Source organism: Chrysochloris asiatica, unplaced genomic scaffold (assembly GCF_000296735.1).
Source record: "Chrysochloris asiatica unplaced genomic scaffold, ChrAsi1.0 scaffold00055, whole genome shotgun sequence".
NCBI classification, from domain to species: domain Eukaryota; kingdom Metazoa; phylum Chordata; class Mammalia; order Afrosoricida; family Chrysochloridae; genus Chrysochloris; species Chrysochloris asiatica.
The window spans coordinates 6,592,122-6,606,836 of NW_006408573.1; the positions used below are offsets into that span (position 1 = coordinate 6,592,122).

Here is a 14,715-nt window from a genome sequence, read left to right on the forward strand (position 1 = left end):
TGTTTAGATCCACACAGTCAAATGTCTTTGCATAGTCAATAAAACACAAGTAAACATCTTCTGGTATTCTCTACTTTCAGCCAAGATTCATCTAGCATCATCATTTTTTATCCCTTATTCCACATTCTCTTCTGAATCCAGTTTGAATTTCTGGACGCTCCCTGTCAGCAGTAGCTGCAACTGTTAATTATCTTCAGTAGAATTTTACTTGCATTTAATAATAATATTGTTCAATAATTTCTATGTTCTGTTGGGTTACTTTTATTTGGAATGGATATAAATATGGATCTCCTCTAGTTGATTGGCCAGGTAGCTGCCTTCCAAATAGCTTGACACTGATAAGGGAGCTCCTCCAGTACTGCATCAGTTCATTGAAACATTCCAATTGTTACTCCTGGAGCCTTGTTTTTCACTAATCTTTTCAGTGAAGCTTGAGCTTCCTCCTTCAATACCATTGATTCTTGATCATATGCTATCTCTTGAAATAGTTGATAGACCAATTCTTTTTGGCACAGTGAGTATGTATTCTCCATCTTCTTTTGATGCTCCCTGTGTCATTGACTATTTTGCCATTGTTGTTGTTGTTGTTAAATGCTGTCAGGTCGGTTCCAACCCATAACAACCCTGTACAGGGTTTCCGAGGATGTAAATCTTTACGGGAGCAGAACGCCTCATCTTTCTCCCGCGGAGCAGCTGGTAGTTTCTAACTGCTGACCTTACAGTTCGCAGCCCGATTCATAACCACTATGCTACCAGAGCTCCTTAGAGTCATTCAATACTGCAACTTAAGGCTAGAATTTTTCTTCTGTTCTTTCAGCTTCAGAAATGCTGCGTTTTCCCCCACTTGTCTGTCAGTTTGTCATTACCATGGTAGCTCGCATGTTGCTGAGATGCTGGAAACTATGTCATTATTATTTCATATACCAGCAGGGTCACTGTTGGTATACAGAGTTCAGTGGAACTTAAAGATTAAGACAAACTAGAAAGAAGAAATAGGTGGTCTACTTCTGAGAAATTAGTCACTGAAAACTTTGCAGTCCTAAATTCACATTAATTTTTTATCTAGAAGTATACGTGTCTTTTGTGTTTATGGGCTCTGTTCTAATCTCAGTCCCTTCTTTGGCTTAGTTCATAATTTTATATTAGGAACAATGACAATTTCTACCTTTAAGAAGTTTGTAGGAATTCTCTTCTTTTCATAAAATACTGAATGTTGAATTCTCTCAGTTTCACCCTGCAGTTAGTTGTTGTTGTTGCAGTTAGTAGGCACATTTATTTTCAGTGTGTAGTATTTCTCTTTTATTACAGAAAGCTGCAATATTAAAGGGAAAAGTAGACCCAATAGAGTAAGCAGGACTGCACTGTTGCTTCCCGAGGGCGAGAGGGATTGGGGGCCCTCCCTCCCCTGCAGTGCACAATTCCTGCCAGTTTACACTTCGCTAGTACCTAGCCAGTTCAAGCTCACCAGCTGCTCCTCAGAAACCCAATACAGGGTTGCTATGAGTCGGAATTGACTCGACAGCACTTAATAAAAAAAATTTTTTTTTAATTACCCAGCCCAACTGGCTTTCTTCTGTTGGAAAAATTTGGAAGTTAATCCAGTTTCAATCAGGAATATTTTTGTATGTATGATTTTTTTACCCTTTGAACTGGGAAAAGCCCCTTTGGTTGTCTTCTTGTTAGTAGGATACACACTGAATTGCTAACCACAAGGCCAGCGGTTTAAACCCACCAGTTGCTCCTCAGAAACCCTATCCAGGGTCACTGTGATTTGGAACTGACTCGATGGCATTTTACAACAACAATCCCGTATGTCAGGTTGAGGTGGGTCTTAGAAGTGATCCGCCAAAGTGAAACTAAACTTACCTATTATAAGCAGTTTTTAAAGTGACCTTGGCAAGGTATCTTGCACCCAGGGATCATGAATGGCATTTTACAGAAATGCCTGGGTTCAAGAGACGATTGGAGGAAAGACCGCTGGAAAGGTCAGCTCTAAACTCTTCTCCAGGGTGAACTAGACCCCAGTCATCGTTGCTGTGATGGGAACCTTTCCTAACACAGGGCCTCCTCACCTACTGGGCCCTTGAATGAAAACCTGGAAACATGGGCTTTGTTGTGGTACCACATGGACAGCTGGAGAATAATCTCAGTAAACCTCTCATATCAGAGTCCTGATATGAAGCAGATAACACCACCCGTTCCTGACAGCCTGCTTTCACTGACGCATGCCCTAAAGATGATATTTAAGGACTTCAAAAGAGTCTCCATTTCTAGAGCATCCTTGTTTCTGAGTGCCATCTGTCAGAGCACTTTCCAGTGTCAGTATTTCCCCTTTACAGATGAAAAAACAGACTGAAATCAAGGAAATGAAGGACATAGGACTATCTTAACACAACTAGTCTACCATGATTGTGTGCTTTGCATTTGGAAAATGGGGAGAATCTTAGAGGTTAGTCTCCTCACTTGAAAGTGAAAAGTTGTTGCAGAACTAGAAGAAAATATGGTTTTCTCCAGGAAAAAAGCTACAATATAGAAATTTTCTCCCCACTGGGTAGCAACACACTCAGAACTAGGTAAAGTATATCTGAGATTGAGTGTCACAATTTTTTTCTTTAATGGCCAGTAGGGAAGCTGGCTCATGAGCAATTTATTATATGGTAGATGAAACACTATTATCTGCCATGTAGTAATAGACCTTTGGGCTCCATAACAGGCTTAATGTTTTCCTACCATTCAAATTGCTTGATAGACAATGGTTTCTTTCTTTTTTAAAAAAAGAAGCAAAGCAAAACATTTTTCCTGATCTAAATACTGGTTGGTTCCTGTTAGAAATCATTAAAATCTGATGTAACTTTTTCTAAATGTAGGATCCTGAGAATGTGGGCATAACTTTGCTTCAAATAGGCATTGTTCTGTGCCTCTGATTTTTTTTTTTTTTGCCTATTCAGACAGGGTGTGGTTTTATAGAATAAGTCATTCCTGGGATCCACCCAGTTTCTAAAGATTTGTAGTCCAGCTTTGTGTGTGTATGTGTTTCACTATTTATTGCTATTTCCAGTAAAGATATTAATCTCAGTTATTCTCTCTCCTATCTTGACCTGAGCTAAATATTTCATTTGGGTCAAGAAAATAATATATTGTTGTTGTTGTTAGGTGCCATCGAGTAAGTACTGACTCATAGTGACCTCACGCACAGCAGAATGAAATACTGTCCAATCCTGGGCCAACCTCACTATTGTTGTCACACTTGAGCTGCCGCTTTGCCAATCCATCTTGTTGGGTGGTCTTACTCTTTTTCTCTGACCCTCCACCTTACCAAACATGATATCCTTCTCTCCAGCAACTGGTCCCTCCTGACAATATGTACGAAGTATGAGAGACAAAGTTTGGCCATCCTGACTTCCAAGGAGCACCCTGGCTGCACTTCTTCCAACACTGATCTCTTGGTTCTTTTGGAAGCCCATGGCGCTTTCAATATTCTCCTCCAACACCATAACTCAAAAGCATCAATTCTACATTCTTCCTTATTCACTGTCCAGCTTTATCGTACATATGAGGTTATTGAAAACACCATGGCTTGGGTCAGGCGCACCTTAGTTCTCAAGCTGACAGCTTTGCTCTTCAACACTTTAAAAAGGTCTTGTGCAGCAGATTAGCCTAATACAATATGTCGTTTGATTTCTTGACTGCTGCTTCCGTGAGTGTTGATAGTTGATCCAAGAAAAATGAAGTCCTTGACAACTTCAATCTTTTCTCCATTGATAAGAATGCTGTTTGTTGGTCCAGTGGTGAGGATTTTTGTTTTCTTTACATTGAGATGTAATCCATACCGAAGGCTGTGCTCTTTGATCTTCATCATTAAATGTTTTAAGTCCTTTTCACTTTCAGCAAGCAAGGTTGTATTATCTGCATATCGCAGGTTGTTAATGAGCCTTCCTCCAATCCTGATGCCACGTTTTTCTTCATAAAACCCAGCTTCTCAGATTATTTGCTCAGCATACAGGTTGAATAAGTATGGTGAAAGAAAAAAAGAATTTCTTAATTTTAAACCGTTCAGTGTTCCCATGTTCTGTTCGAACAACTGCCTCTTGGTCCATATACAGATTCCTCAGGAGCACAATTAAGTGTTCCAGAATACTCATACTTTGCAATGTACAGGAGAAGGGAAAATTACTATCTTAACAAACAGTAAAATTAGCAAAAATGGGAAGTTTACCTACATTAAAGTAAAAGTTAAATTCATATATCTTGATATAATTAAGTCATGTAAGTAAGAACTAATAGTTCTATATACATTTCGGTTATGTTACTAGAGACTTATTCTAAACTTAAATGCAAGTGAACAAAGTATTAGGAGCATACAACAGTCAGGCTGCTTCTCTAGAGTTGTTGTTGTGCTGTTGAGTCAGTTCCTACCCGTAGTGACCCTGTATAGGGTTTCTAGACACTTGCTGTGGCACTGTGGTTTCCTTGCAGTTCAAACCAGCTTTTCAGTACAGTGCAGTAACCCACAAAGCCACACCAGGTGTCTAGAGTTGTTGTTGTTATGTGCCGTGGAATTGGTTCCGACTCATAGCAACCCTGTACAGGGTTTCCAAGGGTATAAATCTTATACAGGAGCAGAAAGCCTCATCTTTCTCCCATGGAACAGCTGGTAGTTTCGAACTGCTGACTGTGAGATTAGCAGCCTGATTCGTAACCACTGCGCTACCAGGTGTCTAGAGTTGTTTATTATTGTACCTATTAAAAGCACTCAGCCAGCAGTTGCCACCAATAAAACAATCTGAAGCATCCTCCAAATTTAACATTGAGAAATTTTCAAGGATATCATTACATTTTATGTTTCTTTTGTTTGTGACTATACTTTTGACAGTGTATCTGTCACATTAAGAAAAGTTCATATACAAAACAAAACAAAAATACACAATACAAAAACCAATCCCACAATACACAAAACAAAGTATATATGGTCAGAGATTCCATAACATGTTTGAAACTGCATTTTATTTCCTTCTGTTTTTTAATGTCTAAAATGTGCTTTTGAGTGGTCTTTGGCTAGCACACATACACTTAGTAAGAAGTCTTGTAGTAAGGTCAATTCAAATTCGATTTCACCAATTAGTAACTTACCTGCTTTGATAAAAGTGAATCTTCTCATTCCCATATTCATATATTTCACATTTGAGTGTTCATAAAACAAAACGTTAAATATTTGAGCAATATACGAAAGGTAGATATGACCCAGGAAGGTAAAGCAAGTGATTTCAAATAGTCAACAATTTACATTAAAAATTTTTAAATAGTTGCTTTTAAAGAGTTAAGCATCTGTATCTACTGATAGCAATGCAAAAACTACTTTATGACTTGAAACCGAAAAAAAAAAAATGTTCATTAAAAAAAAAGTTGTATTTAATTTTATATAATTTTTCCTCCCTTTCTATATGGGTATTCCTGGGAGCCAGACAGTTTGTATAATGAGGGAGTTAGTAGTTGCTTGCATTTTGAACCAGTTTAAATAGACAATAACTTTTTGCTTCCCTCTTAGTATGCTAATAATTATATCTGAAAAAAATACACAATTCTTAAGATTCCATTTCTGGTTTCTTTCTGTCTGTAACCTTTAGAAACTAATCACCTGAAACTACAAAATTAACAAATATCTTGAAATCTGTACATAAAAAATGACCGACCTTGAATTTCAAACTCTTGTTTATTATTGTACAACTCCATATTTAATTAAATCTAAATAAACAAAAAAAGAAAGAAAGCAGCTCCAAAGATAGTCTTATGACAGTTTCTTTAAAAAAGGAAACTGTTCCTTTTACACCCTCCCCACACCCCAATCATAAAACACATCATTTGTCTTGGTCAAAGACATTTCCAAAAAGAGATTTTAAATTTTACTCCCTAAGTTTCTGGTTATCAGGAAACCCGAACTTTCTTTTGTTGAATGAGTTTGGTCCTGCTGATGTTCCAATATTCTTCACCCTCATCTTTGCTTCTAGAAGCATTTTCTCTGGTTCATGCTCTGATGGCTCCAGCTTGTTGCAGGTTCTCAGGCTCTCCCACCTACCCATCCACTATTTTCCCATTGCGGTCTCTCCTGCCAGTCCCTCTTATTTTAACTCTCACTGCACAGGTATTACTTTTGAGAAGATGATCAAATTGCTCGGCTCAGAGACAGATCATTAAAATTGAAAAGCTTAAAAATGATTCTCATTCTGATTACCTACAATATAGCTTGTGTATTTTTATGAGGTGTTGGTAGAAGTGATTTTCCAAGGGTACATTTTTGTTTGGTGCTGTTGAGTTGGTTCTAACTCATAGCAACCCTATGCACAACAGAACTAAGCACTGCCCAGTCCTGCGTCTTCCCCACAATTGTGACATTTGAGCCCACTATTGCTGCCACTGTGTCACTCTGTCTCATTAGAGAGGGGAGTCTTCCTCTTTTGCTCCATTTTACTAAATATGATGTCCTCCATTTTACTAAATATGATGTCCTTCTTCAGGTACTAGTCCCTCCTGATAGCATGAGAAACAAAATCTCACCATCCTGGCTTCTAGAGAGCATTCTGGCTGCACATCTTCCAAGGCAAATTTCTTTATTTTTCTGGCAGTCCATGCTACTTTTAATATTCTCCAGAACCATAACTCAAATGCATAGATTCTTCTAAGGTCTTCCTTATTCATTGTCCACCTTCCATATGCATATGAGGTGATTGAAAACGCCATGGCTTGGGTCAGGCACAACTTAGTCTTCTAACTGATCTCTTTTCTCTCTAACACTTTAAAGAGGTCCTTTGCAGTAGATTTGCCTAATGCGATACATTGTTTGATGTCTTGACTGCTGCTTCCATAAGTGTTGATTATTGATCTAAGCAAAATGAAGTCCTTGACAATTTCAATCTTTTCTTCATTTATCAATGATGTTATTTATTGGTATAGTAGTGAGTATTTTTGTTGTCTTTACATTGAAATGCAATCCATACTGAAGGCTGTAGTCTTTGATCTTCAGTATTTTAAGTCCTCTTTATTACTACCAAGCAAGGTTGTATCATTTTGGCTTATATAGGATATCTTTTCATGAGCAACTCCCATGTGACAGGTTCTTCACATATATTACCTCTTATCTTTTTGAAGATCTGAAAAGGTATTATTCTCCCATTTAAAGTTAAAGAAAATTATATTCAAAGAAGTTAATAAACTTCCCCCAAACCATCTAGCTATCAAATACTGGAGCAGAATTCAAACTCCATAGCCCATGCGCCTTCTGTTGAAGCATCCTATCTTGGATACGATGATTCTCACTATAAGAAGGAATGACTTGGCAGCCTGTGGGGTGAGGGCGGTGCTCTCAGAATTGTCGAGGACCTGGAGAACTAGACAGGCTTCAAGGAAACTGCAGAAGGCCAAGAGACAGGAAGTACGACAGTGTTAGGGGAATGGTCTAGCCAGAATGCAGGCACCATTCCACCTCACCACCACCACCACCCTTACCCGCCACCCCCATCCCCATGAGTCCACCCTAACCATCTCTCTTTGTAGGGCCATTTGCACCATAGTGAGTATCTGATGGAGGGTCCAGTTAGCTGCGCCTAGATCATATTCTGTCACTTTAGTTCCAGAGTGGGAGGCAGGACCCAGCGTCTCATATACCCCCAAAACAAAAAGGGGGTTGGGATGCTGAACAGCAGAAAAAAAGGACATGTGGGAAAGGGATTAAAAGTATTTCCTGAATGACTCCACACTTTCTTTGGTTTACTGTTAGTATTGTTTCCATTACTAAAGTATACATGATTGGAAACAGGCAGTTAAAATTATCACCTCAAATAACAAGCATGCTAGTTGGTTCTCTCATTTATCTGTCTCAGCCAATAGAAACCAAAGTTAAACCAACTGAAAATGTTTTTAGAGTGAAAGAGGATATAGCGCTTCCAAGTGGCTCTCTGAGACAAAAGTTCAAAGAGACTCCCAAAGGGCATCTCTGCTTGTAGAAGTATCTACTTCATAAATCTACAGACACAGATTTGTGGTTAAAATTATGTGCGTTTCTCCTTTGCCTTACAGTGCCGCTCTGTGGTGGAATTCTCCCAGACATAGAAAGTATGCATAATAAAGAATGATATCTGCTTTTTACCCAGTCTTGGTGACTAGCAGTCTTCTAGGAAATTCTTTAAAATGTTCTGTTAAGGACTTTCCTAAACAGTAGAAATTAAAGATAGAAAAGAATTGTTTACATTTTTGCCCATGCCCCAAAGCCTGAATTTTTAAGTTTTGTACTTGCTGATTTGAAAGAGATAGCAAAGAGATTCTTTCTGATAGACTGGAGAGCTTCTCTCCCTAAAGGTTGTTAGATACAAATTCACCTAACTCTTGACTGGTCTGAATAGTGCAAGCCTGCAGCTAACTTGGAGTGCTGGTGTGGCACTGTATGATAAGCACTGGATGGCAAGGTTAGTTTGAACTGCAAGGTCGGTGGTTTAAACTCTCACCAGCTGCTCCTCGGAAACCCTACACAAGGTTGCTATGAGTCAGAACTGACTCGATGGCACTTAGCAACAGCAATACAGCTAATTCAGAAGCCTCACTTTGGAGAACACACCTCCAAATTCTGTAGATTTTAGTCCAAGTAGTTGATTGGAACCTTTGATCAGTGCCTCCTTACCTGCATTATTTATCCTGTAGAACAAGCAAGGCACTACCAGGACCTGATGTCTGTCTTGTGGATATGACCATAATGTCAATCCCTTTCTCCACTCAAACTTTTCACCCTTGATCCTTCAAGATAGCAGTTATCTGATCTGCATACGTCTTCTACTTCTTCTATTTTTTTGTATATTCACTGTCATAGAGTCAATGCCGACTTGTAGCAACCTAGTATAGGGTTTCCGAGGCTGTAAATCTCTACAGGAGCAGGACACCTCTCTATCTCCCAGGGATCTTCTGGTGGGTTTGAACTGCTGACTTTGCAGTTAACAGTCAATGCTTATCTTACAGTGCTACCCGACTGCCTTTCATATTTTGTTGTTGTTATGTGCCATGGAGTCGATTCCGACTCATAGCGACCCTGTACAGGGTTTCTGAGGTTGTAAATCTTTACGGGAGCAGAAAGCCTCATCTTTTTCCCGCGGAGCAACTGGTAGTTTCGAACTGCTGACCTTGCGGCTCACAGCCGATTTGTAACCACTACGCTATCAGAGCTCATATAAGTGCTCAAAATCTCCTCTAAAGATCCCCTCCGCCCTTATATTTTAAGAATGCTACGAAATAATGAAAAGGCAGTGTATGCTGAAAGCAGCAGCTATACAGGACCTGTGTGGCGCTCCAGCTGAGCTGATTGCAGAGGAGCTGTTAGCGAATCGCCCATGGGAACTGACCTGACGGTCAGTGGTAGTGCCGATAACGGCAGTTGTCCACTGCAGCCTTCCTCTTAACTGTAGTTTGGAAATCCGTGAGTGCTGGGGTGTTTTAAAGACTACTCCATGCAAGAAAGGTATTTACCCAGCAGCAGCGAAGTGGAAAGAGCACTGATCCTGAATCCAGATTTAGCACTAAACTCGGGTCCGCTTCTTTTAATAATGTGCCCTTGGGCAAGGTGGTTAACCTTTCAGAAGCTTTGTTTCCTCTTAAAATGGAGTAACGCTGCCAGCCTGTGCCACCGGTGAGAATCACATGAAGGAGCATGCACCTGGGGCAGAAGAGGCACTCCGTTAGTATTTTTTAGAGAAGTCATTATCTACTCCCTGGGAACCAGGCCGCTCGGTCGTAATTTTGGTGTTCCCCATGAATCCCATACCCTCCCTTCATCTAAAACACTTAGACTTCCAGCTGCTGGGTTAATGATTATATAAGACCCAGTCTCTCTCCCCAGATGAGAGCAGGTAAAACCTTGCTAATCTCCTGGACCCTGTCTCCCTGCAGGAAGGCTATGGCATTGGGGACGATGACTACTCCTGTGCATACGATGGCTGCCGGCAGCTGATCTGGTACAACGCCAGAAGTAAGCCTCACCTACATCCGTGCTGGAAAGAAGGTACTCCTTCATCTCCTTCCCCAACGTACCGTCTGCAGTAGGGCTTCTGGTTATAATGAGGCATCCTCTAGTGTTCTTAAAATATGGAATGGAAGAAGGGTAAATGTGAAAACGGATACTATTAGCCATTTTTATCCCTTCCATGGACATAATGGTTCCTCTGATCATTTCACCTCTGGTGGAGCCCTTTCTGTAGCAAATGCATTTGTATTCTCATTTACTCTGTTGATTTTTGTTTTGAATCAAAACCCCATGGGGATATCAGGGACACTGAAAAGACAATGTCACTAAACTGAGGCTCGTCCTGTGAAATAGACACTGTTTGGTGACAATATTCTAGGCACCTCCAGAGCCATGTATAGAGAGGACGTGAGAGCACTTTTGGCCCCAGACTCGTCTGCTTAGCCTCCTCCCTATCCAGACACTAGACTCAGATGCTTCAGTGGTACAGGCTGCCTGGACTACTGGGGGCTTCATAAAGTTCATGGAAAATTGGAATGAAAAGATAATGGCATTTTTTTCATGAACATTGTGATGCCCCCTTGTATATCTTATCAATACCATGACCTTTTGGCCACATTCAGTTTTTGCTTCTTCCAGTTTGCAGTATCTGAGAGCTGAGATCCATGAAAGCATTTCTCAGTGGAAGATTTTAGAGTCATGTAGTTGGTTTGTTAAACACTTAAGAAGTAAGGTTAGTGAGTCTTTCTTTCCACCAACTAAATGCAGTGTGACCAAGGTTTTCCTGACACAGCGCCATTGCACAGAAGGGGTGCTCTTGGGGGCCCTCTGGTGTCCCATGGCACTCTGAGGAAGTAGGGACGAATGGTAGGACATTGTTGCTGTTGCTGTTAAGCGCTGTCAAGTCGTTTCTGACCCACAGTGAGCCTGTATAGGGTTTCCAAGGAGCGGCTGGTGAGCTTGATCCACCGACCTTGCAGTTTAAACGGCTTTGCAGTTTGGCACATTAACCCACAGCGCCACAGCAGGACTCCATAGAAGGAATTATTTTTTCCAGTATGGGAGTTAGCCCCCAGCTGCTTTTCTAAGTGTCCCTCGGTTTCCAGCTATGAGTTGATGGACCATAAGTGTGAACTGAATTTCCAGGCATACTAGGAGAGCTAGAACTTGACCACTGCTCTGTGGGGACAGCTCCACGTGATTAAATCCATAGTGTGACAAAGGGAAAAAACCCAAAAAGCCAGTATGAGCCCTCCTTTTAATGGCCTGCAAGTTCTTGAAAGGACATAAAATTGTTTCATTTAGCAGAATGGAAGATAGAAGCAAGGAGCCCCTGGTAGCCCAATGCTTAAATCACTGGGCTGCTACCAAAAGTCAGTAGTTCAAAACCATCAGGTGCTCTGTAGGAGAGCGATGTGGTCAGCTTCCATAAAGATTACAGCCTTGGAACCCACGTGAGGCTGTCCTAGTCTGTCTGGTAGGGTCCCTATGAGTCAGACTCAACTCTACACAGTAGGTTTGGCTTTGGGGTAAGATAGAGGCACTGCCTTCAACAGTAATTTAGTTTGTTTTTTAAATAAGAATTTTAAACGCTATTACTGATGTAATAAAAGTTTACTATAAAAATTTGGATTGTTGTTGTTAAGTACCATAGAGTCAATTCTGACTCATTAGCAAATCCTGATTAGGGTTTAATAGAGCAGAAAGCCACATCTTTCTCCCTCAGAGCAGCTGATGCATTCAAACCATGGTCTTTGTGGTTCGTAATCCAGTGCTTATCGTATGGAAGCAAACCAAATTAACTAACAGTGTTCTCAATATTCCAATATGTACTTATAACTGTGACTCATTAATCAGTGCCTTCTTGTTGAGCATTTACATTTTTGCCTTTTTTACTATTATTACAAACCTAGGTTTTCTCAGGATAAAGCTTTAGAAGTGAAACATCTCTGGCAAAAGGGATACAGAATTTTAAGGCTTTTGCTGTTTATCACCAGATTTCCCTCCACTGATAGAGATTGAGCGTCCATTTTCCTTGCAATCGCTGGGGAAAACAGAAATGAAAATATCTCTATTTTATCTTATTTGGGAATCAAAGATGAATTTGCTTTGTTTTGTATTTGACAGTTGTTGTCTTAAGAACTTTTATACCGCACCAGAGAGCCAAAGACGCACAGGGTTATAATCTCACCATATTCCGTTGACCCCAAAATGCATGCTTTGGTTTGTTGATTTTTTCACATTTCAATTGATGTCTTTGAAGTTGTAATGAATCTTAGAATCAATGGCTTAAGATTGTTGGATTGGCAGCATGTTTTGTTACTGGCACATTAGAATATCAGTGTGGAAGACTCAGCTCAGTTTTAGAAACAGTCAGGGAGGTGGCCCTATTGAGTCCCTGACTGGTGATGCAGACTGACTCCAGTGCCCTGGAAGCACCACTCCTCGAGTCCTGGTGGGGCCTGCCCTTATCCTGACAGTGTTCCCTTCCCTCCTCTAGGAGACACCGTGGGCTTTCTCTTAGACTTGAATGAAAAGCAAATGATATTCTTTTTGAATGGGAACCAGCTGCCTCCTGAGAAGCAAGTCTTTTCATCTACTGTGTAAGTAACTCTACCAGGGGAAAAATGTGTGCAGATGCATAGGATGTACTTTTCTCTAGAGGGAGGGGAGAAAAAAAAAAATCCTTGTTCATTTATGTAGACAAGTATGATGGGAAGTCAGTAATTTCAAGTAACTGGAGACTCATTAGATCGTATCTAAAGCTAGTTCCAAGTTTGCTCCGGGAAACTGAAGGTAGGGTTTTCCGTGGTCCCCAGACCTGTAGGGGTCAGGAAGCAGAACCTATGTTGCCTCTTTCTGCCAGGACCTCTTTATGTTTGAACTTGGTTTGGTTTATATCAAGTCTCTTGACTTTAGTACTCATTTTTCTCTGTAGATCTGGATTTTTTGCTGCAGCTAGTTTCATGTCATATCAACAATGTGAGTTCAATTTTGGAGCAAAACCATTCAAATACCCACCATCTATGAAGTTTAGCACCTTTAATGACTACGCCTTCCTAACAGCCGAAGAAAAAATAATTTTGCCAAGGTAAGGAATCTTACCTCCAGACTTTCTCAGGCATCTTAGGAGAAATCCAAACAATTTATGAGATTACTGTGTTCAACTTTTTACAGACAATTTAGAAAACCTGAGTAAAACCACTGGCTTTCTAGGAAATAATGAATTAACTAAAACAGATCCCACGAAAGCTCTAAACAAAATAATTCCTATGATAAAATTTGCTGAAAAAAATTGAGAGCTATGTCCTCAAAAAGCATGAGGCCCAGGTGACTTCACAGAAGATTTCCACCAAATCCTTTGTGATGGTTTCACTGCTATGTAAAATGTCACAGAGCCCAGAAACAAAGAACACTTTTTAATTCTTTTTATGAGATGAATGGCATTAGTATGAAAACCAGACAGAGCACACACACACATTACAAATTAATTTTACTTAAATGTCAAAATAAAAAATCATAAATATTAGGAAATCAAATGCATCTTGTAACAGACTTGAGTTCATTGCCACAGACTATTGGTTGTAGTGGTATGGCAAAGGTACCAACACTGTTCCACAGCCATGAGGACAGTGAATGTCCACTTGTATAGAATTTCACAGCCCTTCGTTGACAGGACCTGTGCTTGACCGTCCATTGTCTCAGTGAATGAACATCTACTTTGCTTCCTTGCAAGACTAATGCAGTCTGTGCCTGAAGCCAGGGAAATACTTCAGCTGCTTCCTGGTAATTGCTTCATGTTGAAGCTTGTTTCACTCTATGAGCCAAACTGAGCAGCTGTCTTGGCATGTGTGAGGAAGGGTATTCCTGTTACTAATGCACATGTGTTTCATCAATAAGAGAGTCTCTCTCAGCAATCAAGGAGACTGTACTGGCCATGGGAAAGCCACTGCTGGACCATTATACCTCAGCAGGTATCTGTAATATAATGGTGTAATCCTAGCTCCTTTTTTGGCTCAAGCAGCCACTCTGGGCTGGACATCACCAGGATGGCCCTCAAGGCTTGAGAACAGCTCAGGAGTTTCCACAAGAACTAGACATTGTCAGGGTGGCAGCTGTCCTAGTTCTCTGGCGCAGCTATAACAGAAATACCATAAGAGGATGGTTTTAACAGACAAATGTATTCTCTCACAGTATAGGAGGCGAATCCAAATCCATGGGAAGGCTTTTTAACTCTCTCTGTTGGCTCTGGGGAAAATCCCTTGTCTCCTTTCAGCATCGGTAGGCCCAGCATTCCTGGGAGATCTCCATGCATCTTGCATTAATCTTACCCTGGATCTAGAAGCTTCACAATGCAGAGACCCAGATCCAAAGAACACATCCTGGCACTTCCTTCTAGGTGATTGTAGGGTCCCTCTTATCTCTGCTCACTTTTCTCTTCTTGTATCTCTTATAAATAAAAGGTGTTGAAGGCCAACCCCAGGGAAATGCACCTTACATCAGATCAGAACTATGATTAAGGGTGTTGTGCCCCCCTCTAATTCTCTCAGTGGTTTATCACATCAGATCACATCATGGGGGATCATCAGATAACTGCCACATTACGTCACGATATAACTGTCACCTTACATCATCACACAATTATCACATTACATTATCATACGCTGCCACATTACATTATCACACAACTGTCGCATTACATCATCACACAGCTGCCA

General features: G+C 40.5%; 1 protein-coding gene across 1 annotated transcript in view; it reads left to right on the top strand.

The window, feature by feature from the left end:
- The window catches only part of RSPRY1 (ring finger and SPRY domain containing 1), an 86,103-nt gene that overhangs the window by 44,141 nt on the left and 27,247 nt on the right, over positions 1-14,715 (top strand). Inside the window, exons 11-13 of the mRNA XM_006863555.1 lie at positions 9,925-10,036; positions 12,498-12,600; positions 12,936-13,088. Of these exons, the coding sequence (XP_006863617.1) occupies positions 9,925-10,036; positions 12,498-12,600; positions 12,936-13,088 (368 nt within the window). The remainder of the gene's footprint in view (positions 1-9,924; positions 10,037-12,497; positions 12,601-12,935; positions 13,089-14,715) is intronic.